Genomic DNA, 23,107 nt, shown 5'->3' on the forward strand with positions numbered 1-23,107 from the left:
CATGTTCGATACTTTAAATGTTTCTGTAATTTAATAAATATATGATTACATAGTTAAATGTTGAAATAGATAATTAGTTTCGTAATTCATCGTGTTAAAATCATACATAATTGTTATTTCTCTTTCTTTGCTACAGTCCATCATAAAATAATTAAAACTACTATTATATATCATACAATACAATCTAGCTCTAATTGGTTAACCTGCACAGCAACTCAACTGTGGACCAATCACCTTCCTTGTCTCTAGGAATTAGTGCCACTCACTCATTTCATTGGGCAAGACTGAAAATTAACGTTATTGCGTTGCACAAGAATTATCATACAATTGTATATTTAACATTAAATATATATAAAAAATACAAATTTAAGTTTTAATTGTTTGTGGTTTTTTTTTAATATAAATGGTGTATTTAATGTTTGTATTGCCAGTTTGCTTTGTTATTACATATTAATTCAATAAGTTATTGATGTCTTACTTTAACTGACTTTCATCTCCCCTTTTCCACAAACCACGCCTCCAACTTTTTAGGCTTTCTGGTCCACTCCTGCTTTTTCATTGATTTTATTTTATGATTTTTTATTATTTTGTTTTTTATAAGTCAAACACACGGAAACATAAAATGACCAAAACCATACTTCAGTTACGAATTAAAAATGAAACATTAGTAGCCTACCTACTGACTGGTTTATAATCAATGGTATCACCCTTTCTGTGTCTTCATGTCTGGAAATAAGAAACCTTCAACTGATGGTTGGGTTTGACATTTTAAATGACTTCGGTACATTGTTTTTTGCCGCAAAACTAACACGTTTTTTTTTTCTTTACTGGTTTCTAGAAACAAACAGAAGGATTAATATATGAAACATTTTAAATCAGTGAAGTAGCCTACTAAAAGACTTACTGATTTTAAAATTTAGTCTTTTTTGTGTTACCTTTGGCAAAATAGACTTTTTTAATGAAAATCTTCCTGCTTAATAGATACATTTCTATTAATTAAAAAAAGTGATGGAAGACATTTTTAAAATTGTTACAAGATTTTTACATTGTTCACTGGATTTTGAAAGAGAAATACATCCTAAAGTGATTCTATCACATATATCATAGTAGCTACAGTTTTACAAACAGGGGAACGTGTGCGATTCCCTCTTTAAAGTATTTGTTTCATATCACGAGTTGAAGTTTTCTGTGTGTCCTATTTTGTGGATAGGCTTGAACGCACCATTAGACAAAGTGAAGCAGTTGCTCGGTTTCCGTTTCAAGTAAAGACCGTTTCGGGCTTTGAAAATCAAATCCTATTTAACAAGCACATCTCGCGTTATTTCAGTGTTGTCTGGAGATTATAAATAAGAAGTGATTTAACTTCAATGTTTGAATGCAGCTTTTGTAAATAAATAAAAATCGTTTAATAGCACGTTTACATGATCGTCATCTCTAACATTGCTTTACATCAGCTGCTTAGATTGTAACTTAAAAAGTTATGTTTAATAGATAAAAGTGGAAGGCAGCTGAGCCAGTTTCTTTAAATTTCACGGAAGGTCATGGAAAAAAAAAAAAAAGTAGGGAATAACAGGGATTAAAAGATCAGAGTGTGAATAATAAAACTAATCTCAAGTGAAAGAGCAAAAAAAAAAAAAAAAACATTAAAAGGTTGCAACTTAATCTGATTATAATAGCTCTTGTTCCACAAAATTATACATACTGTACATCCTAACCAAACGGTGGGTTTTGAAGGTGTTATTTTAAAGTTGCTATTGTCACAATTAAAAATGTGTAAAGCTTAAAGCAATGAAAAGACTCAACAAGGTGAACCATACATTTGGACAACAGAAGAAATGTACTTGTTTGGAAATTTTATGAAGCAGAAATACATGTTGACTTACAAAGGAAAACCCATGAGAAGCAGCCCACACACTAGTACATAACTGCAGAAAAGCATCCTTGTTTTTTTAGCAGCCTATCCGTTTATCTTCCTTCACAAAACCAATATCTGTTTGTGCGTCTTCTTTTGTTTTCAATTATTAATACTCCCAGTAAAAAAAACAAAAAACATTTAAAAAAAAATTTATTCAAGTTCAGCAAGAAATTATGCAATATTTTTTAATATTATATATTATCCCAAGTTGTGTGAAACCCTTAACCCTGAAATGCATGGGAAAAAAAAGTCTATTTTGGCATCTAACATCTTGACCTAAAGAGAAGATAATGTGGGAAAGTCAAGGTTTGATGTTGACAGTGCAGCTGGTCTTGATGTCCCTGAAAGCAGTGCAGCTGAAGTTGACCAGGAGAGTCCGTTCTCCGATCTTGTGGGGAACGAAGACGATTTTAACACGGACTCTGTTGTTTGGCAGCAGATTTGGAAGTCTGCAAGCAGCACATAAGCAAGTAAAGTATAAGCAAATTTTAGATTAACAACATTTACTGTTTGCCCCCAGACTTATTGTAGAAAACCTTCAGTAAGACAGGCAGCTGTGTGTGAGACTGTCACTAAGCAAAATGTTTCTACAAGACAACAGTTATAAGGGCTTACTCCTTAAACAACAGTTTGATTAGTCTGGCATGGATCTCAGTGAGTTCTTCATTTAATTGCAATTTAAATGGCTAATAATAAAACCTAAGTCAGAAATATGATAATGTTTTTCCACCTTTCAGTATTTTTATATAGCCGATAACAGTTTAGCCACCTGCTAACATATAAATGATTTGCAAAAACAATTAGCTGCAAAAACAATCATGAGCAATATTTTTTAACCCACAGAAAATCTGCAGTACTTTTTAGGATCTCTATGCAGCTCCGTCAGACATTTATACTCACTCTGTATTTTCTTCCCCAATAAGAAGGCCACATCCAGAAAGAGTTAGAATGCAGTTTCTCAATGTCTCATTGACAGGATTCATGAAAACCACTTCAGCAGTCATCTCCTGGTTCACCCGGCTTACACCAGATACCTGAAAAACGAACACCATCAGCTAAACAATGAATTCTAAAATAATTAGCTTTCTTTTTTAATCTGAAAAAAGTTACTTAATAAGACAACATGAGGAATTGTAGCTTTTCTTTGACAGCAGAGCATAAAATATATTTTCCACAAACCTATTTGTGCAGTAGAAAGATAAAAAAGTACAAATGTGTACAAACCAAGTCTAAGCGAATAGTAAATTATGCAAAAGACAAAAATGTCACTGCACAGTGGGACAAATTAATTTTCAATCACTCCTTTAGTAATAACAACTCTCAGCTGTTTTATTTTAGGGAACCTTTTGGTCCACTTTCTTTCCTGTCTTGCTTTAGTTTATTAAACTCTGCTGGCATTTATTTCTCTGCACCTTTTTTGAGGTCCCACCACAGTCTTTCAAACTATTTGACTTTATCTGACTTTATCTTTTACTTTGACTAGACCATTGCGACATCTTAATTCTTTTCTCTTTCAGCCATTCTTGTGTTTGGAATCATTGTCCTGTTGGTGACACAGTTAGGGCCAAGCTTCAGCTTTTGGACAGATGGCCTTTCATTTGATTCTAGAACACTTTGGTGCACAGAGGTCCTGTGGTTGTAAAACATCCACCACTGTGGTTCATATGTGTGTTGCTAATGAGCTGCATTTAGTTCTCTCCAAAAATGACACTATGCATGATGATCCAACATCTCTATATAGATCTCAAGTTGGCAAGAATATTGAACCACACTTGATAAGCAACAACTACTGCTTTGTCTAACAGGGGTTGGACAATGAAACTGAAACACCTGGTTTTAGACTACAATAATTTATTAGTATGGTGTAGGGCCTCCTTTTGCGGCCAATACAACGTCAATTCGTCTTGGGAATGACGTATACAAGTCCTGCACAGTGGTCAAAGGGATTTTAAGCCATTCTTCTTGCAGGATAGTGGCCAGGTCACTACGTGATACTGGTGGAGGAAAACATTTCCTGACTCGCTCCTCCAAAACACCACAAAGTGGCTCAATAATATTTAGATCTGGTGACTGTGCAGGCCATGGGAGATGTTCAACTTCACTTTCATGTTCATCAAACCAATCTTTCACCAGTCTTGCTGTGTGTATTGGTGCATTGTCATCCTGAGACACGGCACCGCCTTCAGGATACAATGTTTGAACCATTGGATGCACATGGTCCTCAAGAATGGTTCGGTAGTCCTTGGCAGTGACGCGCCCATCTAGCACAAGTATTGGGCCAAGGGAATGCCATGATATGGCAGCCCAAACCATCACTGATCCACCCCCATGCTTCACTCTGGGCATGCAACAGTCTGGGTGGTACGCTTCTTTGGGGCTTCTCCACACCGTAACTCTCCCGGATGTGGGGAAAACAGTAAAGGTGGACTCATCAGAGAACAATACATGTTTCACATTGTCCACAGCCCAAGATTTGCGCTCCTTGCACCATTGAAACTGACGTTTGGCATTGGCATGAGTGACCAAAGGTTTGGCTATAGCAGCCCGGCCGTGTATATTGACCCTGTGGAGCTCCTGACGGACAGTTCTGGTGGAAACAGGAGAGTTGAGGTGCACATTTAATTCTGCCGTGATTTGGGCAGCCGTGGTTTTATGTTTTTTGGATACAATCCGGGTTAGCACCTGAACATCCCTTTCAGACAGCTTCCTTTTGTGTCCACAGTTAATCCTGTTGAATATGGTTCGTCCTTCTTGGTGGTATGCTGACATTACCCTGGATACTGTGGCTCTTGATACATCACAAAGACTTGCTGTCTTGGTCACAGATGCGCCAGCAAGACGTGCACCAACAATTTGTCCTCTTTTGAACTCTGGTATGTCACCCATAATGTTGTGCATTTCAATATTTTGAGCAAAACTGTTCTCTTACCCTGCTAATTGAACCTTCACACTCTGCTCTTACTGGTGCAATGTGCAATCAATGAAGACTGGCTACCAGGTTGGTCCAATTTAGCCATGAAACCTCCCACACTAAAATTACAGGTGTTTCAGTTTCATTGTCCAACCCCTGTAAGGTCAGTGTCACTGTCTCCCCTTCTTGACATTGTGTTAACACCATGGTAGTGATGAGACTGGTCAGCACATAGAATGCAGACAGAAAATGGTGGGGAAGAGAGGAATCTTAAAAAGATACACAGATTTTGAACTTACAGTGATGGAGATTGGGGGGTTTGTGAGCACCACTCTGTTTGATGCTAAGTATACATTTTCTTTATTCCGTAGGTCAGTGATAACTGTTGTTATGCTCATGGTCTGACTGTGTATCATGTATTTATGGTAGGTTGAGAATGGGACCAGAATAGGGATGGTCAGATCTAAAACAAAACAAAGAAAACAAGTGAAGGTGATTTTAGGATTGTCAGGTTTAAGGTTTAAATCCAAGATTTTCAAGAACAAAAACAACAGTTCTAAAAAAGAAAAGAAGAAGATTGACCTTTCCCAGGCAGCAGCTTCTGCTCCATAACCTCAGTCTGGATGTTCCCAGTTGGTTGGCCAGTATACATCATGCGCTGGACACTGATGTTGATGGAAAACGTTTTGGGGATGTTGCTGTCACTGCTCACAATCAGCTTCAGGTTCACATCCTTACCTTTTTCTGGTTTGGACACCTTCATTGAGAATCGTGCAAAAGGGATAATTTAGAAAAAGTCTCTGAACTCGATCATGTCAGTCAAAGGAATATAACATGCTGTTTTTGCTTTTCAAAATTCTGTTAAAAATTTTTCTTTTTTCATGGATTTAGAGACAATCCCTTTCTAAACAATGTTCAACTTCCAACCTACCAAAGTCTAGATGGAAAATGATCTGAGTTGGTTAAAACCAGTTAATATCAAAATATAGGGAGAATCAGGTGGTGGAATTGAGGGCCACCACGGGCTAAACTGAGAAAAACTGTCAGACACATGCTCTAAACAGACTCAGGTCACTTCTGGATCAGCGGTGATCGATGTATTCCATTTCAAAATCCAGAGACTATCAAATGTTGCACAAGACACAGACTGACCAGGTCCAAACAATTGATGTGATGCATGGTGTGACATCTGCACTCAACCCACTTCCTCATCCATCAAAACTAATGCACCAGTAAGCACACCATTCATACTTTGTGACACACACATGCCCACATCTACACACCCACTATCCAAGTGCCAATGCAGCACATTCACCTGTCACACTGTGGATTTGCTTCACTCGTATGGCTCTTATAGCCACTAAGCAGTATTGATATCTGATAACAAAAACTAGCTGATGGAAAAGTGATGCAGCAAAACAATAGAGGAAACCCTGTTCAATATTACTACTATAATATTATTGTTTTTACACCATATTACTTTTGTATCCAGCAGTTTCTTGGCTAGAGACGCCTAATACCATTTGTGTTTCAACATCTGTCTACAGTTGAAGGTTAATACTACTACTGCCCACCAACATGATCTTCAGTGTAAATCACTATAGAATCCAGTTTAACCTCAAATGGAAATGTGAAGGTGTTTTACCGTTTCCAAAGACAGTTTTTCAGAAAAACTGCAGCTTCTTAGATGGGAAATGGCAAGAAACGCTTTGCTCATGGGCATCCCCTGACTGGCTGTTGGGTCCAGAAAGAGTTATCTACTACAGGTAGATACCAATTCCAAAAAATCCAACCTAATCCTTTAATGTTGTCTTAGGTCTTCGTGCCGTGTAGTTGTGCACCGGATACTAGCACGACAAAGATGAGTCATTTTCCATTGTGCTTAGCAGCTTGAACCAGCTAGCTACAACATCTAACTCAAAATGAGATTTCAGGGACAAAGCCAGAAAACTCTCTTACTAAGACTAGGCAGGTAGGACGGCTGATAATTTGGACGTACCTCTTCAAATCGGATGAGCAGCTGTGATTGTGGAAGAGAGCTGGGTGTTCTTTCATTCGGACGAGTTTCGTCGTTCATCTCCAACGCCTCACTCATGACCCTCGCAGCAGTCCCACCAATATTTCGGGGCAGCATTGTTCCATTTTCTAATTTGTCGATGGCGTATTTAAAGACATTTCTTTCCTTTGCAGTTCCTAAGTTAAATAGGTCAATCAAAGATGCTGCATCAACAAACAAACTTTATCACAGAATTTCAGAGCATCAACATTTTTATGGCTAAAATGAATTTCAGGTGTAAACTTAATTTTGTTATGGTCAGTCGATATGTGTACTCTTGCTGTGAATTTATAAATAAATAGTTAGTGTTGCATTGGCATGTGGTGATGTATTATTTAGGCGCTATACATACTGCATAGGAAAACTGGGATTGGAATAATTTCAGCTACAGTAATTGAGTATTAAAAAACTACAGTTTGTATGCCCTGTGTTTTACTACTTTGAATTTAATAGTAAACGACCTGTGGATACCCAGGACTTAACTTAATCTAAACTCAGGTAAAAGTAAGCAGTTATAGTTCAAGAACACAGAGTTCTGTACTGTTTATGCAAGTGAACACACCTTCTTTGTGCTTGTAGGTGTCAGTGATGTCCATTCTCTTGTTTGAGCCAACAGACTTGGTGGAGATGTTCTGCCCAACTGTCTTAGTGTCAGTAAAGATTTTCACCTTGGATCCATCACTTTTGTCCTGAAAAGGCACACAAAACCCATAATAAAAACAATAAAACATTTGTTAAAAATGGCTCAGGGTTTGCTATAAGTGATTTGGATAAAGTTAGAGCTCTGCTCACTGACCAGCCAGTAAACGGAGTCAGCGTTGACCTCAGCAAAGACAAATGGGACATCATATTTAAGATCAGTTTCTCCATTCAGGATGGCCACCAATGAGGTTGGACCACAACAGAAAATATCTGCAGACAGAGATAAAATAAATTAATTCTTCATCTTTATACCTTCATTTGTTCTATTGTGTTTATGTAAAGATGTTGCACAAAGTGGTACCGATGGATCTTCAGCGCTTGAAGCTTGACAAAATGTGGCTCAAGACCTCCTTAAATGATTATCAAGAGTACTTAAAAACTATACAGAAGATAAGCCTCTCCACACCTTCACTCCTCTCCTGTGGTGTTGGATCCACAACCTGCCAGCCATCGTATTTGCCATCTTCTGCCAGGTCTGGTCGTTTCATCCATCCCTCAACCCAGACATGGAAGTTCCTTTATAGAGGCAACGCAATATTCAGACTTTGAACAAATGTTCGCTGAAGGACCATTCAACATGTTCACTGTTTTCGGGTCCAAACTTTTTGCATCTTTAAAGCAAAAAATATGCTTTCTCACCAGATGCTGTCACTGGATTCCTTCTTTTTGACTCCTTTAGAGTCAAAGTAGGTGTCAATGGTCAGATTCTTGTTGGTGTCATGAGCAGACTGGAAGTTGGTGACAACGCGGCAGGGAATGCCCAGAAGTCGCATCACTGAAACCAGTCACAAAGATTTTTGTAAAATTATTGGGTTTTTTTTTTCCACAGCTGTATCCTCTTGATGCCTGAAGTCAAGCTTTTTTTCTTCACATTTCTCATTAAAAATAACTCAAATTATTCAATACAGAAATACTTCATACAAAATTAACAGAAACAGAATATTAAAATATATTGCACTGTTACATTTAGTTTAGAAAAATGTGAATCCCTTAGAAACACTGAATCTTACTGTTTTAACTGGAATTGCAACTAGATTTTAATCTGACCTAATAAAAAATAGGATATGGTGCAATATTAAATATTGATAAATAGGTTCTGTTTCTCTTTTACTTCAGCCTAAAACATCAAAACTAAAACCTGTTGCCAAGTTCTGACTAAGCTGTATTTTATGTATGATCATACTGTTTTCAAGGGAGTGAATGGAGAAGCTAAACAATCAGACTTTACCAGAACACATGACGCCGGCGAACACCCAGCACTGGCCAAATTTGACTGGCTGGTAGTAAGACTCATACCACTTTTTCAGGATGACATAGCTGCCACTCCAGTGAGTGGGTGCTAACCCACCACTAAAGTCATTTCCCCAGTTTCCCATCAAAATACCACCTTCATCAGCACTGTTAATCTGAAAAAAAACAACAAATAATGATGTCACTTCAACAGTAATACATGTTTTGTGCTCTGTTTTGAATATAAAGATAATTATAATTCAAAAGATGAATTAAAATAAACAAGAAAAATGAAGAGTGTGACGTACCATGGCGCTGACCACTCGACTGACGTAGATAGGGTTACAACGGGCAGAAACATCATCAGCTGGATTTAACCAGTGTTTGATGTTTTTGTCAAGTAACTTCATACAGATCTTCACCATGTCCTTCTCAAACTGCACAGGAAATCAGAGATGCTAGGTTATCACTCTTAAACAGCATTTTTACCCAGGGGTAGGTTATGAAATCAAACAGTGGCGGTCAGTAAAACTAAAGTTGCCTGTTGATATTTTCAGGGGCCAAAGTAATTTCCATATTATCATTTAAAAGTAAAATATTCCAATCTAACCCATGTCCTTGATAAATTAAAGTAAAGATTTCTAAAAAATAGAATTTGCAATTTGTACCTAAAAACTTAACACCAAAATATCAAACATTTTCTTTTTTAATGAAACAAAAAGGGTATGGTGTTGAAAAAAAAAAAAAAGAAATGATGATTTAGTCTGATCTTGAAGAAGTTTATTAAGAGGTCTTTATTGTGTGTGTGTTTTGTGTTTGTACCTGTCCAAAGTCCCAGGACATTGGAGAGATGAAACTACCTCCTCCTCTGTAGATTAATCCCTGCTCATTCATCACATACTCCTGTCTCTCTGCCTCGTTGGGCATAAACACCCAGTCATCTACAGAGAAAATCAGACAGAAATAGGCAATTCATACCAATACAATGAAAAGAAAAACACTGAAGAGAGATATATCAGCTTTTAGAGCAATGAGCATGACATCAGTTTGGCAAACCAGGGAGAAATTATTGTGGAGGCTACTCAGATTTAATGTGGCTCTGTTTCAGTCTTTTGAAATTAAGCTGTTCTGGACCATGGTCACTCTGAATATGTAAAAAAAAAAAAAAAAATGTCCTTCATACTAAAAGAAGCTGTCCGGAAATAAACACAGATATTTTAAAAAATGTTAAACTAAACTTTCTGGGTGTTAACATTGAGATTACTGGTGGGGATAATCTTGTAGACAAGGTAATAACAGTCTATGAATAGGTACTGGCTGTCTTAAAATAAGAATGAATAATTTACCATCAATCATTGCCAATGATATTATCCTAATCTTAAAACTTTACAGCACAAAGCACAAGATTAATGCGGCTTTGGTTAGGACAACGCTAGACTGATATATACATTAAAAAGGTAAGAAGTAGTCTAAAGCCGTTGTGGTTTCCAGGACATGTGTAAAATATTTGATGTCATTCTTGCTACAAAGTCGAGGGAACAATGTGCAAACTGAAGGCTGATAGAAGAACAGGAGAACAAACTTTCTACATTAGTATAAACCAGACTTTCAATGTTCCCTGCAAATCTTCCACTAGATTTAATTTACGAACTGCTCAGGAGTTAACTACATCCCCCAACGTTTAAAAGAAATGGAAGGGCAAATAAACCACAAACGTACCAGGAATCCATGGGTTGAAAAGCACGGAAAGGTTTGCCAACTTCTTTTCCTTGTCCTTGTGTCTGGCAGAAAGTTTGTATTCCCCTATAGGAGTGTCAGCTGGGGGTGTAATGATCAGAATCAAGATTCCTGTTTCAGGAGAAGAGCTCTTGTGAAGCTCTGCCTTCCACACGGCCTTAGCAGAAGCTGAACGTGGAACTTTGTCTGGGACACCAAAGCGAGATCTTGTCCCCAGATCCTCTGATGGATAATTTCCTACAAATAGACACAACTGAAGGAATAAGGCAACAATTCTTTTCATGCACATATCAGTTAATTATTTTTCTATAAGAATATAAAATCTTAAAAGATATAAAACATTTTATTGACTCCATACATAGTTGTCAGCACTTGTAAAAATTTTATGACCTGCTCATCCAATAAACAAATCACACATTCCTGCAATTTTAAAGGGCCCTAGAAAGTATTAATTTGCATACTTTCACATTTTCTCACTACCACAAACTTCAAAGTATTTTATTGAAATTTTATGAAAAAGACCAAAGATAGTTGCACATAAATGTCAACTTGAAGGCACTAGATCTATAACTAAAGCTAAAACATAGGTCCATTACAACCCATTGTGCTTAGAAGTCATCTGATTAGTTAGAGTTTTCCATGTGTAATTTAGTCTCTGTATAAATGCATCTGTTCTGTGAAAGCTTCATTCAGCATCATGAAGACCAAGGAACACAGCAGACAGGTCAGGGGTAACATTTGTAAATTTGCTCATCTTCAGTCACATTAAATGGTAAGGATCTTTGAACTTCACAGATTCTAAAATGAATTTGTAGTTCTGCCATTCTCTTTCTGAGTTTGGATGATGGAGAACAGCGCTCCGTAAGATGCTCAAAGCTTGAAATATTGGTTGATAACCAAACTGCTTTAAACTCCTCCAAATCTTTACCCATATTCTGTCTCTAGATATCTTGCTTGGTCTTGATGATGCTGTTTGTTCACTTTTGTTCTCTGATAAACCTCTGACACTTTCACAGAACAACTTTATGAAATTACATACAGGTACTCTCTATTTACTAATTTACTGCAAAGTAGGTGGATCAGACATAAGAGGACTGTATACATCTACATGCTGAATTGCTAAAATTTGTGTTAGTAACATTTTGTGCATTATGCATTCTACTTCCTTCCCTTCACAGAAATGCAAGATTTTGTGTTGGTCAATCATCCACTGATCCTGCTGTTGTCTACACTACATATCCTTGCGGAGTTGCATGTGTGTGTGTGTGTGTGTGTGTGTGTGTGTATCTCCAACTGACATAGGGCAAGAGCTGGGGTACACCCTGGACAGACTGCCTGTCCTTTACAGAACAACACAGAGGCACACGGGACAAACTACCATGCATGCACGTACTTATACCTAAGGGAAATTTAGAGAGACCAATTTAACCTCATGGTCAAGTTTTTGGACTTTGAGAGGAAGCCAGAGTACCCAGTGAGAACCAAAGCATGCACTGTGAGAAATCCCGCAAGGACAGGGATTCGGACCTTCTTGCTGCAAGGTAACAGTGCTGAAGTCTGCGGTTGTAACAAGAAAACATGTGAACAACTTAGAGGGATATGAATACTTTTTAAAGGTACTGTAATAAGAGTGTTTTGGTTTGTAATTCTTGAGGGGAAACTATTCTACACAAATAATTTGAAGGCACCAACCCGTCTCCGCAGTCATTGTCAGCTGATCAAAGCCGGATTTAAAAGGTTGGGCCAGTTTGAGGGTAAGCTTGAAGGACTGGCCTCGTCTCACAATCAGCTCTTCCACTGAGATTTCACTGGTCCGGTGCTCTTTATTGTTGGTCTCCCTGTGGAGTTCCACTTCTGTAAAAATGAACAAAAACAGTAAAGAACACATAAGACATTAAGAAGAATCATACAATTGATTATTTTTGTTTGCTTGAGCATTTACTACTTTTAAAATGATCAAAATAATGCCTGAATTCTTATTGCTTCTTAATAAACAAGAACAAATTGCATCTAATGGTTCCCGACCAGACATCCATGTGTTGTAAAGCCCATTCTGCCTCTTTAAGGCAGCTGCACACAAACCGCCTACCAAAAGTGTGGTGGCATATTTTAGTGGAAACAACTGGGTGTGTTGGTGACAAAATTTACCTACACCAACCTGTGTGGGTTAATGGGGCATGCCAAAACAGGAGAAAACATAGAAAAAATATAATAAAACACACCTTTCTCTGAACTCTTGAGTAACCCCTGCAAGAATTGTGCTGATCATACAAGATCATATGCAAATATTGCAGAAACCCATAAATCTCATGCAATGAAAGTTGCTTAAAGAGCTTTAAGCAGATAAATTGAACCACAGAAACAGCTTGAACAAGGTTTCGTGTAGTATGTGCCCCAGGAAAGAACAGCGAAAGGAACATTTGAATAAAATGAAGGTTGATTCACAGCAATAATTACTTTCTAATTGGATAATTATGAATGATTACATTGTAATACAAATGAGATACAGGAAAACATAATAGATTAAAACTCACAGACACCCATTCATTGTTACTAAACATGATTTGTGTATGGGCTTTTCTTTTTTCTGATATTCTGACTACACACTAAGTTTAGAGCAGTTATTAGCTATCTTAGCAAAACAATCACAAATCAACTGATAATGTTGAAAACTATTAAGTTAAGTTGGTTGATAGAACATTTTCAGTTCATTGTTTTAGAGTTTCAGTTGCTTCATGCAGTCTATCAGTAGGTATGAAGTCAGCATAATTCAATTTGGTCGTTTGTTATACTGCATTGATACTGTAATGTGATGCAGACTTGCAGACTTCAGATAATCCTTAACTGATAGCAACATTTGTTTGATGACTTAAAATAGTTAATTTTGACAAAAAAAAAAAAAAAATCAGGAGGCGGGAAGTATTTTTACAGCACTGTATTTTTCTTATGACCCAAACACATTTTACAGAATATCTAAGGTAAAGACAAAAACAGCAAAAAAATGGTGTAGAAAAGACTGTGCAAAGGAAATTGTATTGTCAACTTTGTTATATCATCTCTTCTTTTAAACAATGCAAATACATTTCAATTCTTTCTATTTTCTTTAAATTTATTCTCAGTGACAGAGGGAAGATATTTGGTGATTTATACTTAAAATCATTGGGATGGGATTGCACAAACGTTTTCCTTTTTTTGCTTCCCAATCTTTCCCAATGTTGTAATATCACTTGGCAGAAAAATAATGCAGCAAGGCAATTTTTTGCCACAAAGTTTTAAAATTACTCAATCATGTTGTTCTAAAATGTGTGACAATTCTGAGCAATTATTATGAAACCTCACCAGACTTGTCTTAGGAGCTGGGATAAAAAGAAAATAAACGTTGGAATAGTCCTAATGAAAAGGTGAAGAACATTGAATAGAACATTATTTGGAAGAGTATGTTCTAATAAGTTTAGCCATCCAACCAAGACCTACATACTCTCCGAAGAAAGCCACCAGATCATATTCCTTAATTCATTAGCATGGTTGGTTTTGTTGAACATTATTGCATCTTTAGAGCTGCTATCAGTCTTGTTTGACTGCTAAAAGAAAATTGCATATTCACTGAAACTCATGGCAAAACTAACACAACTGGATGGTTTTTGAGTTTCTCTTATTTTGCAATCTGACTAAACTAAAACGTTACAACACTGAAATTGTTTGCCCCATTGTCCATCAATACCAAATTCTCCCATGTTAAAATCTGAAATCATTAACTTTTCTACCTTTACTTTTTGTGTCTACATTAAAACAATTTTTCTTTGAAATCTTGAGCCAGTCTGGGCGTAGTTGTGTGTTATTTATTTAAAATGATTTTATGTCAACCTGTGACAAGTTTAAGCATGTGAAATATTTACCTCATTGTGCTGTTAAAGAATAGGATCAAAAATCCACTCCATACCTGTAAAGCAGCTTTCACCAGTAGGACCATAGCCAGTATAAACAAAAGGATTTATCTGCTTTATCTTCCAAAAATTTTATTTTTTTAATTGATCCAAACATTAAATTATCGCTGTATATTAGGTTTTTATCTCTGTTCTGTCTTTCACAGTAAAAACAAGTGATGATGAAGTTTTAATACTGTACCTGTAAACCAGTCAAGACTCATTGTCGCCTTTGTTGAACGTCTCCGTCTAGGATGATGACTTGAAAGCGGTCTGGCTGGCACTAACAGTACACTGACAGGTAACTGAACAAGTGGATTTTAAAGTCCTTGTCACACCCAGCCACATGCCATTTCATTGACAAACCAATGTCGCAACCCAGTAAGCATTGTACAGATATTATCATTTTTCACAAGCATGACAAGTTCACCTGATGCTAGTAAATGAAGGTTTGCTGCAAAACTATGTTACAAAATATCATTTTTCTGGTATATTGAATGAGGTAAAAAGATTTATTACAGGGTTTTTTGCTTGTTGATTAAAATGTTGTTTGGTAAAATACTGTTTTATCAGTTAGAATCCTTAATAAAATTACAACAAGAAGGGCTTCTAAACTCTAGAAAATAAAGGATCCAAATTTTAGATGTAGTTTCAACTTTTTTTATAATAAACCAAAGTTAAAGCCACATGGAAATAAAACTAAAATATTATTTCCTGCGTAGTCAAACATTTTAGCAACATCATAGCTCATAAATTGTATTAAATGTTTAACTTTTTTGCATTTTCCATCCTAATTCTCAAATTTTTATGTATTTTATTGTGATTTTATGCGAATGACCAGCACACAGTAGCGCATCACTGTCAAGTGGAAGAAAAGGGATACATGGTTTTCAAAATTTTTTGCAAATAAAAAAAATTGAAAAGTATGCTATGCCTTTGCATTCAGACGCCCTTAGCATTTGGTTCATGTGGTATCTGGTATTGCATTTGGTATTGCTGAACCACATTTCATAACCACAAGAAGTTGATTATATCATCATCTTCCACATTTGCTGTCGTTGACATGGGTTGTGGCAAACAGGATTTCTCAGGACTTTTTTCAGCAACAGCTTCTTGCCACTCTTCTTTAAACGAGAGATTTATAAAGTACACAACTAACAATTGTCCTGTCATCTGATTCTCCCACCTGAGCTGTGGATCTACTAGCTTCTTTAAGGTTACCATGGAGATCTTGGCTGGTTCTCTGATTGATTTTAATCAGTTTTAGGGGGATGGCTATAACTTGGAAGGTTTGCAATTGTGCAATACTTTCTTTTGATGATTCTTTGGCCTTGGTTCTCATGCTCATCTGTAATTTCTATATTGTACTTTTAATACAATCCAACCCCAAATTTTAGCCAAGAAATTGTTGACTAATTTAAACTTTATTGCATGGTGTCAAAATTGCTTGTTAAAGCTAAGTGTCACCAAAACCATAAACCAGTGCATAGATTTTAGAAAGAAGCCCAGTTCATCAACTTTAGTCATCATCAAAGTTGAGCCAGTCAAGCAGGTTCAGTGTTATAAATACATGGGTGTTGCCATTGACGAGAAGCTGAAATTTAGTAAAAATGTTGATAAACTCAGCAAAAAAGCATATCAATGAGTACACTTCTTCCACAATTTAAATCAGGTTGGGGTGTGTAAAACGTTAATGATCATTTTCCACCATTTCATTATCAGATCTGTTCTTACATTAACAAAAACATCAAAGTTATCAGTCTCATATTACATGATCTGACCTGAACAAAGTCACACAAAACATTCTCGTCTGCCCTGTTCACCCACTGATTGTTGAATGTGGTAGGAGATTTTAACAGCCAAAACCATGGATCAACGGTGGGAAAAACTCTTATTACTTAGGTGATTATTCAGCCAAATTTAAAAAGTGGTTAGCAATAAGCGGTTTAGTTTGATGTTTTAATTGATGTTTGAAAAGACGTTTTTCTTTTTCTCAGAGTTCTGACTTACTGTTGTGGAATGATTGCATCTGTAGTTGTGCTTTCTATGTTTTCACCTGGCTGTGAGGCAAATTTCCCCAAGGGGACAATAATAAAACGAAGTGTAGCTTCTTAAACATTCATTCATTCATTCATCTTCTATACCGCTTATTCCATAGTGGGTCACAGGGGGGCTGGTGCCTATCTCCAGCAGTCTATGGGTGAGAGGCAGAGTACACCCTGGACAGGTCGCCAATCCATCGCTGGGAAACACAGAGACATACAGGACGAACAACCATGCATACCTAAGGGCAATTTAAAGAAACGAATTAACCTAACAGTCATGTTTTTAGACTGTGGGAGGAAGCCAGTGTACCTGGTGAGAACCCACGCATGCACGGGGAGAACGTACAAACTCCATGCAGAAAGTTGAACTCGTCACCAGTGCACATATGACTGTTTAGGCTGCTCTGTGTGGTGGAAGACAGGGGCTTCGTATGCATAAAAATGGCATGGCCAGAGTGAAGAAAGTGCTGGGCCCAAAAGCAAAGCTCTTAAATTACTGGTTTGTCTATATTCTGACTATCACCTTTGGTCATACAATCCAGATCACTACCAAAAGAACAAGTTCCTCCTTCCAAATGACTGAAATTAGCTTTCTCCATCCAGTTGCTATAGAATCAGCTCCCGGTGAAAGGCTATTCCGTTGAATGGACTCAGTTAAAGTTGATTGGACACCTCATTGGAAAGTTTCCAGGAGGACTTTGTTTGGATCTCCAGGAGAACCTGGAGCAGATTCACAACTCCCTGTATAACCTAGAAAAGCCTCAGGATAGGATAGAATGCACTGTATAGAGTCACTGAGGAGAGGGGTGTCTAAGTTATTCTCACTGACCTGACTGCACATCATAGTGCACCACTGCAGGTATTTCAGGTTTGCAATACAGGATTCTGATTTCTGTGAGTGAAGGTCTGCAAGAAAGGAAGAAGGATTTAACAGGTGGTATTTAAACAAAGACCTTTATGTTAGTTACATTGTTTAGTTAATCTAATGAAGAAGACACTTTTTCTGAACTTAACTGATTGATAACAAGATAAAACCGTGGAAGGCCTAATGGAAAATGAAAAAGAGTAATATGCAAATGCAGAAGAGAAAACGTTTTAATTCACTTACTGTAAGCCAAACCCATTAGCTAACGCCAGACGTTGTGACATTAGTCATCTTTGAATAACTGCCAAACAGTTGAGAGATGTTAAAACCAGGTGAGGTCAGAGTTTGAGTGAATTATTTTTCCTTAGAAAGGTCTTAGTCAAAAAGTGACTGTCATGATCAAACAATGTAGAGTTTTTATGTTATGTATGGACTAAGACAAAGAAAGCAAAGAGAACTACCAAGGCTTAAGTACTTATTTTGTTCATTAATAATCTGTTCTTTTTGCTGTAGGACAAACATGTGGTTACTAATAGACTTATAATAAATGTGTTGCAATCTTAATGAATGTGAGAAAATTGATTACTGGAATTAACTGTGTATGTAATTGTAGTTAAATTTGTGCATTTACATTTCCTGGAAATCCTTTTTCTGAGAACTAGAGTATCAGTAAAACACAACTCAGAGGGAGTCAATAACTCTGTTCCTGTTCCCTGACAAATGTGGCAAAGTCAGAAGTTTCTTGAGAAGAGGTCATGTATGACCATGAATCTTTTCAGCAATAAATGTAAATGTAAACATTTGGCAATGTGGATCACGCTTAAATAGTAAAGGTGAGATGGAAAAGGGAAAGGAAGTTGGAAAAGTCTGAACCGTCTTCAGGGTGGTTGAAAAGACATAAATATTTGGATGTCAAACAGAGAAACCTTTACACTGAGCTGTTAGGTGGGAGTGTTTAGGTGTGGTGTTTTTTTCCAAGATTTCTGTTATTTCATAATAATACCACTCTATGGGCACACTTTTGAAACCTCCATATGTGCATGATCACACAAATACAAAAGGTGGGTGATTATACCAGATTAACACCTGAAGAGGAAATAAACACACACACACACACACACACACACACACACACACACACACACACACACACACACACACACACACACACACACACACACACACACACACATCCGTGTTTTACTATCTTTATGAGGACTTTTCGGTTACTTCCATTGAGTTCCATTCATTTTTCTTGATTTTTAGTGCCTAACCCTAACCCTAACCAGTTAATACCTAACCCTAACAATAACTCAATTCATACCCCAGTCCTAAACTTAACCCCTGTCCCAAGAACGGAATTTGAAGAAGTGAGGACCAGGAAAATGTCCTCACTTTGTCAAAATGTCCTCACTTTGCGATAAAAATATGAAAAATGGTTCTCACTCAGCAACAAGTACAAGAACACAGACACACACACACACACACACACACACACACTGTGCAGCAATTAATTTATTAAAGTATTAATTAATTTAAGTATCCAGCTAAGCTGTCTTTGGCTTTCTAAATGCTCCATCTGGGAACTGAACCACTGACTCTCCACACACAGCCTAAGTAGGAATACTATTTTTCCTTCAACGGTTAACAAAAAGGGTTATTATATTTAGCCATATTTACATGAGTTCCAAAAAAAAAACAATGTAGATTTTTTCCAGCTAGCTGAAAATATGGTAATAGTTGATAACAATGTGCTAAAATGGTATCTGTGATCACAAATTACACTGTGGAAAACACTTCTTTATGCTGGATATTACCTGGAAATTCCTGGTTTTTACCCGAAAAGCCTATACCAGAGACCACTGCCTCTGCGTCGGGGGTCTGGTTTCGGGGATCTCCCCCTTCCTCAACTTTTTTTTTGGAGCTTCGACTTCTCTGGACAGTGGACTGCTTTTATATGTTTCTGTAAAATGGTGGTGTTCCCACAGTGGCAAATGACTTTTCCGCACTCATCACATGTGGCAGTATCCTTATCAGCAGCAGTGAATGTTGTCCACAAAACGCTTCATTTTCTCTTCGCCATCTTGGAATGCTCTCAGTGCTTTCTGCTGGCAGAGCATGGAGGGGAGGTGCAGTGAACAGCAGAGAGAGGTGCATTGTTTACCCAGACGGAGAGAAGCTGCGCTTGGCTGAACTCTGAAGAAAGTTGAGAAATTTGGTGGATGTATAGAAGAGAATCTAAAATTCAAGTATTGATCTCACCATGCTAGTATCAATTCGATACTGATACTGACTTGGTATCGATATTATAGATACCAAGAGATACATCCAAAACGGTACATCCAAGATGGCGCCGCGAATGTTTCCCTCAGTACTTCGCTCACTTGTATTTTGTGTATTTTTGTTTTTTATTGCTGTACCCTGCTGCTATGCTGCAGCCATTTTCACAAAAGAGCAGCTCCTAAGCATCAGGGAGTCCTCTCTGGGCAGTTTCTCTCCGGTCTTTATTAAGCCAGAGAGATTTTCTGAGATCCTGGCTGAAAGCGGGGCAGCTCTCTGTGGGATTTACCACAGACACAGGCGAGGTAAATGAGCAAGAATGCTTGTCAAACTCTGCCAGCCAGGACTGCGGGCTCCACTCCCATCCATCCATCTGGCTAATGTCCGCTCCCTGGTGAACAAAACGGACAAACTGCTCCTTCTCTGCACAAAGAACCGAGACGTCTGCCGATCTGCTGCACTATGCTTCTCAAAAACCTGGCTCAGTGAACACATCCATCACACTTTTGATACCGGGCTTCCAGCTGTTATGTGCAGACCGCAGTGCTCAGATGTTACACTGCTACAGAAGACATGTAGTCCTCACCTAGAGTCATTTTTCATAAACTGTAAATCATTTTATTCACCATATTCTGGTTGGAGTTTACATCCCTCCATCCTGTACTTCTGAGGCAGAAAGAGAGCTCACTGATCTGATAAGAGACACGGAGAAAAAAGCATCCAGACTCTCTTCTCAATGTTCTTGGGGATTTTAACACTGCAAACCTCTCAGATGAACTACCTTGATACAGACAGCATGTTAATTGCCCAACCAGAGACAAAAACTCATTAAACCACTGTTACACAACTTTAAAAGATCCATATGGTGCCTATGCTGGCCCATGCTGGCATAGGAATCTCTGACCACTGCCTGCTTCATTACGAACCAACTTACAGGCAGAAACTGAAGACCTCTAAGCCTGTGGTTTGGACTGTTAAAAAAATGGTTTGAAGAGTCAAAGCTGATGCTACAGAACTGCTTTAGCTCCACAGATTGGAGAGTTTTGGAAGCTTCCGCCTCTGATCTCAAGTAGTTTACTGATGTAATGACATCATACATCAGCTTCTGTAAAGACATGGGTGTGCAGACCAAGACATTGCACTTTCAACAACAATAAGCCGTGGTTTTCTTTACATCTTAGGCAGCTGTGCCAGACCAAAGATGAGGTTCTCCACAGTGGGGACCATGGCCTTTTACAAGCAGGCAAGAAACAAAATGACAAAGGAGATCAAACTGGCAAAAAGACTTTAAAAGAAAATAAACTGCTTCTCAGCTAAAAATACTACTTCAGTGCAGGGCTGGTTCTAGGAATGCATATATGAGGGGGCAGGCAGAAATGTGAAGGGGGCATCCTCATGCATACACATTATGCTCCATCATGTTTTTTGTTGTTGTTGATTAGTGTTTTCTTTATGGGATTGGGGTAAACTGTGTAGTGTTGTGCAGTTTGCCAGACTGCACTGGTTTCCCCCCAGTTGGGCTTCTTTTGAACATATTGGGCTTGAAAAACATTGCTTTGGGAGTAGTTTTAAAACCTGGACTGCTTTTCACAACATTTGGAGGGTTTTTAGAAAGTGTTTGTGGGAAAATCAATCAAAGGTGGTTATTGGTTAATCAACTGTCACTGTGAAATTATATTGGTCAACTCTAAACGCCCAAAATGCTCTTAAGAGTTCATCTAATATACACAGAGGTGTGGCCTTTACTTTGTTAAGCTTTGACTTAATGTTGAAAGACAGCATCATACTGAAGGGAGAGAATACAAAACATATCCAGAAAGCTAAAACCAGAAGAGCACCAAATCCCAATTGGATCTGGTGCTGGTCAGAACATGCACATACATTTTTGGAGGCAGGTGCTCAAGCCAAAAAAAGGTAATCTAATGCCAAATTTATTTATAAAATAAAAATAAAAATCTATTTATGCTTTTATAGCCTCGCTTTACTTGGCAATATGCTGCAAAATCTGTAAATGAAATAACTCGGTGTTCTGCTATGCATCGTAATCAAAAGAGACTCACCGAATCAGGTGAGAAAACAGTAAACATTATTTGACTGTTTTCTAACAGAGTTGAAACATTACATTAATAATATACCATTACCAATATCAATATAACTCACCACACTTTTATCTAGCTCAACTTAAGACCTACCTTTCAATCAAATGTTGGGGCTTGGGAGTGTGGGTTTTCTTTTCTCCCTGTTTTTACCACCTGAGGTCGCCGTGGAGCTAAGGTGTGGATCCAGTGACAGGTGGTTCAGATCTGCTGCTGATTGTGCCTGCCAGATGAGGAGTATTTAGGGAGCCAGCCGCCAGTCCTTTGTTGCCTGAGTGTTGTGCCAACGTGGTAAACCTCAAGCCTCAAGTTACCTGATATATCGCTTATCCTAAGAAGAACTAACCCTCCTTGTATTTTTGCTTTTACTTCCACCTGTGGGGTGCGGGCGGATTAAAGGTTACCCCTGGACCGGAACATTAAAGAAACTTTAAGATCTACAGTTCAACCTAGTGATGTCAAAATGAGGCTTTTTGAAACATAGAATCATTTTGAACCATTGTGTCATAAATTGGTTCACTACCCGAAGCTTAATTCAATTCCCTTGGGTGACATTTACTGGCAGTAGTGATTGTTGCACCAAATGAAGCCCTGCAAATGTGTTGCACCTCTTGTGTAAATAATAGCACTTATGGATGTATATATGTGTGTTGTACATATGTGTTTTTAGTAACCCATTAAAGATTCTGAGTAATTAACTCATGAAAAAAAAATAATTTAAAAACAATGTGAACTGTAGAGGATTACAGATAAAAAATAGCCATTAGGCTAATTCTGGCTTCTTAAAGTTGAATTGTCATTTGTTTTATGAAATTCCACTGTCCCATTTTAAATAAATGACAAAAAAAAAATAGATGAAGTGAAAATTTTTGATTTGTCATTTATATCCATCCAGGACTTATACGGGTCTAGGGTCAGGAAAAGAGCTGCAAAAATCTCTGCAAACCCCACACACCCTGCACATAAACTGTTCAGAGTTTTACCTTCAGGCCGTCGTTACAGAGCACTGTTTACTAAAACCAGCCGCCACAGAGCCAGTTTCTTCCCCCAGACAGTTTCTCTGATGAACATTTAATAGTGTACCAAAGTCGCAATTCCACCTTGTAAATGTGTACATTGTATATATGTATTTAAGGACATAAAAATATATGCAGAATATATCTTATAACGCAAAAACAAACAACAACAAAAAAACAAAAGAAGAGAAGAGAAGAGAAACCCAGAGAGCAAAGTGTACCGGAGTCAAATTCATTGTTTGTTGTATGTACGAACCTGGCAATAAAACTGATTCTGATATTTTCTTTGGAAGTGTGCTTGGTGTACTGAGTATTTTTGGACATTGTGCTT

At 37.6% G+C, this 23,107-nt stretch overlaps 1 protein-coding gene across 1 annotated transcript; it reads right to left on the reverse strand.

Annotated features, from left to right (window-relative positions):
• Nucleotides 1–1,421: 1,421 nt before the first annotated feature.
• On the reverse strand, nucleotides 1,422–14,740 carry LOC124857234 (protein-glutamine gamma-glutamyltransferase E-like). The gene is made up of 15 exons (XM_047348416.1): nucleotides 14,677–14,740; nucleotides 12,244–12,405; nucleotides 10,534–10,788; nucleotides 9,637–9,755; nucleotides 9,123–9,251; nucleotides 8,813–8,990; nucleotides 8,224–8,359; nucleotides 7,991–8,100; nucleotides 7,679–7,794; nucleotides 7,445–7,571; nucleotides 6,826–7,019; nucleotides 5,409–5,583; nucleotides 5,126–5,289; nucleotides 2,816–2,949; nucleotides 1,422–2,364 (listed from the first exon to the last, which is right to left on the reverse strand). The coding sequence occupies exons 1-15, from the start codon at nucleotides 14,696–14,698 to the stop codon at nucleotides 2,217–2,219; spliced, it is 2,169 nt and encodes a 722-aa protein (XP_047204372.1). The 5' UTR covers nucleotides 14,699–14,740; the 3' UTR covers nucleotides 1,422–2,216.
• Between the last annotated feature and the right edge of the window lie 8,367 nt (nucleotides 14,741–23,107).

The sequence above is a fragment of the Girardinichthys multiradiatus genome, chromosome 20 (assembly GCF_021462225.1).
Source record: "Girardinichthys multiradiatus isolate DD_20200921_A chromosome 20, DD_fGirMul_XY1, whole genome shotgun sequence".
NCBI classification, from domain to species: Eukaryota; Metazoa; Chordata; class Actinopteri; order Cyprinodontiformes; family Goodeidae; genus Girardinichthys; species Girardinichthys multiradiatus.

What these genes read in the sequence shown, in the direction of transcription:
- LOC124857234 (XM_047348416.1), bottom strand. Translation starts at nt 14,698, where the DNA reads ATGAGTCTTGACTGGTTTACAG. An exon ending in GAGTCTTGACTGGTTTACAG is followed by an intron (nt 12,406 to 14,676) that starts GTACAGTATTAA and finishes TCATTTTTACAG; the next exon opens with AAGTGGAACTCCACAGGGAG. An exon ending in GTCGAGTGGTCAGCGCCATG is followed by an intron (nt 8,991 to 9,122) that starts GTACGTCACACT and finishes GTTTTTTTTCAG; the next exon opens with ATTAACAGTGCTGATGAAGG.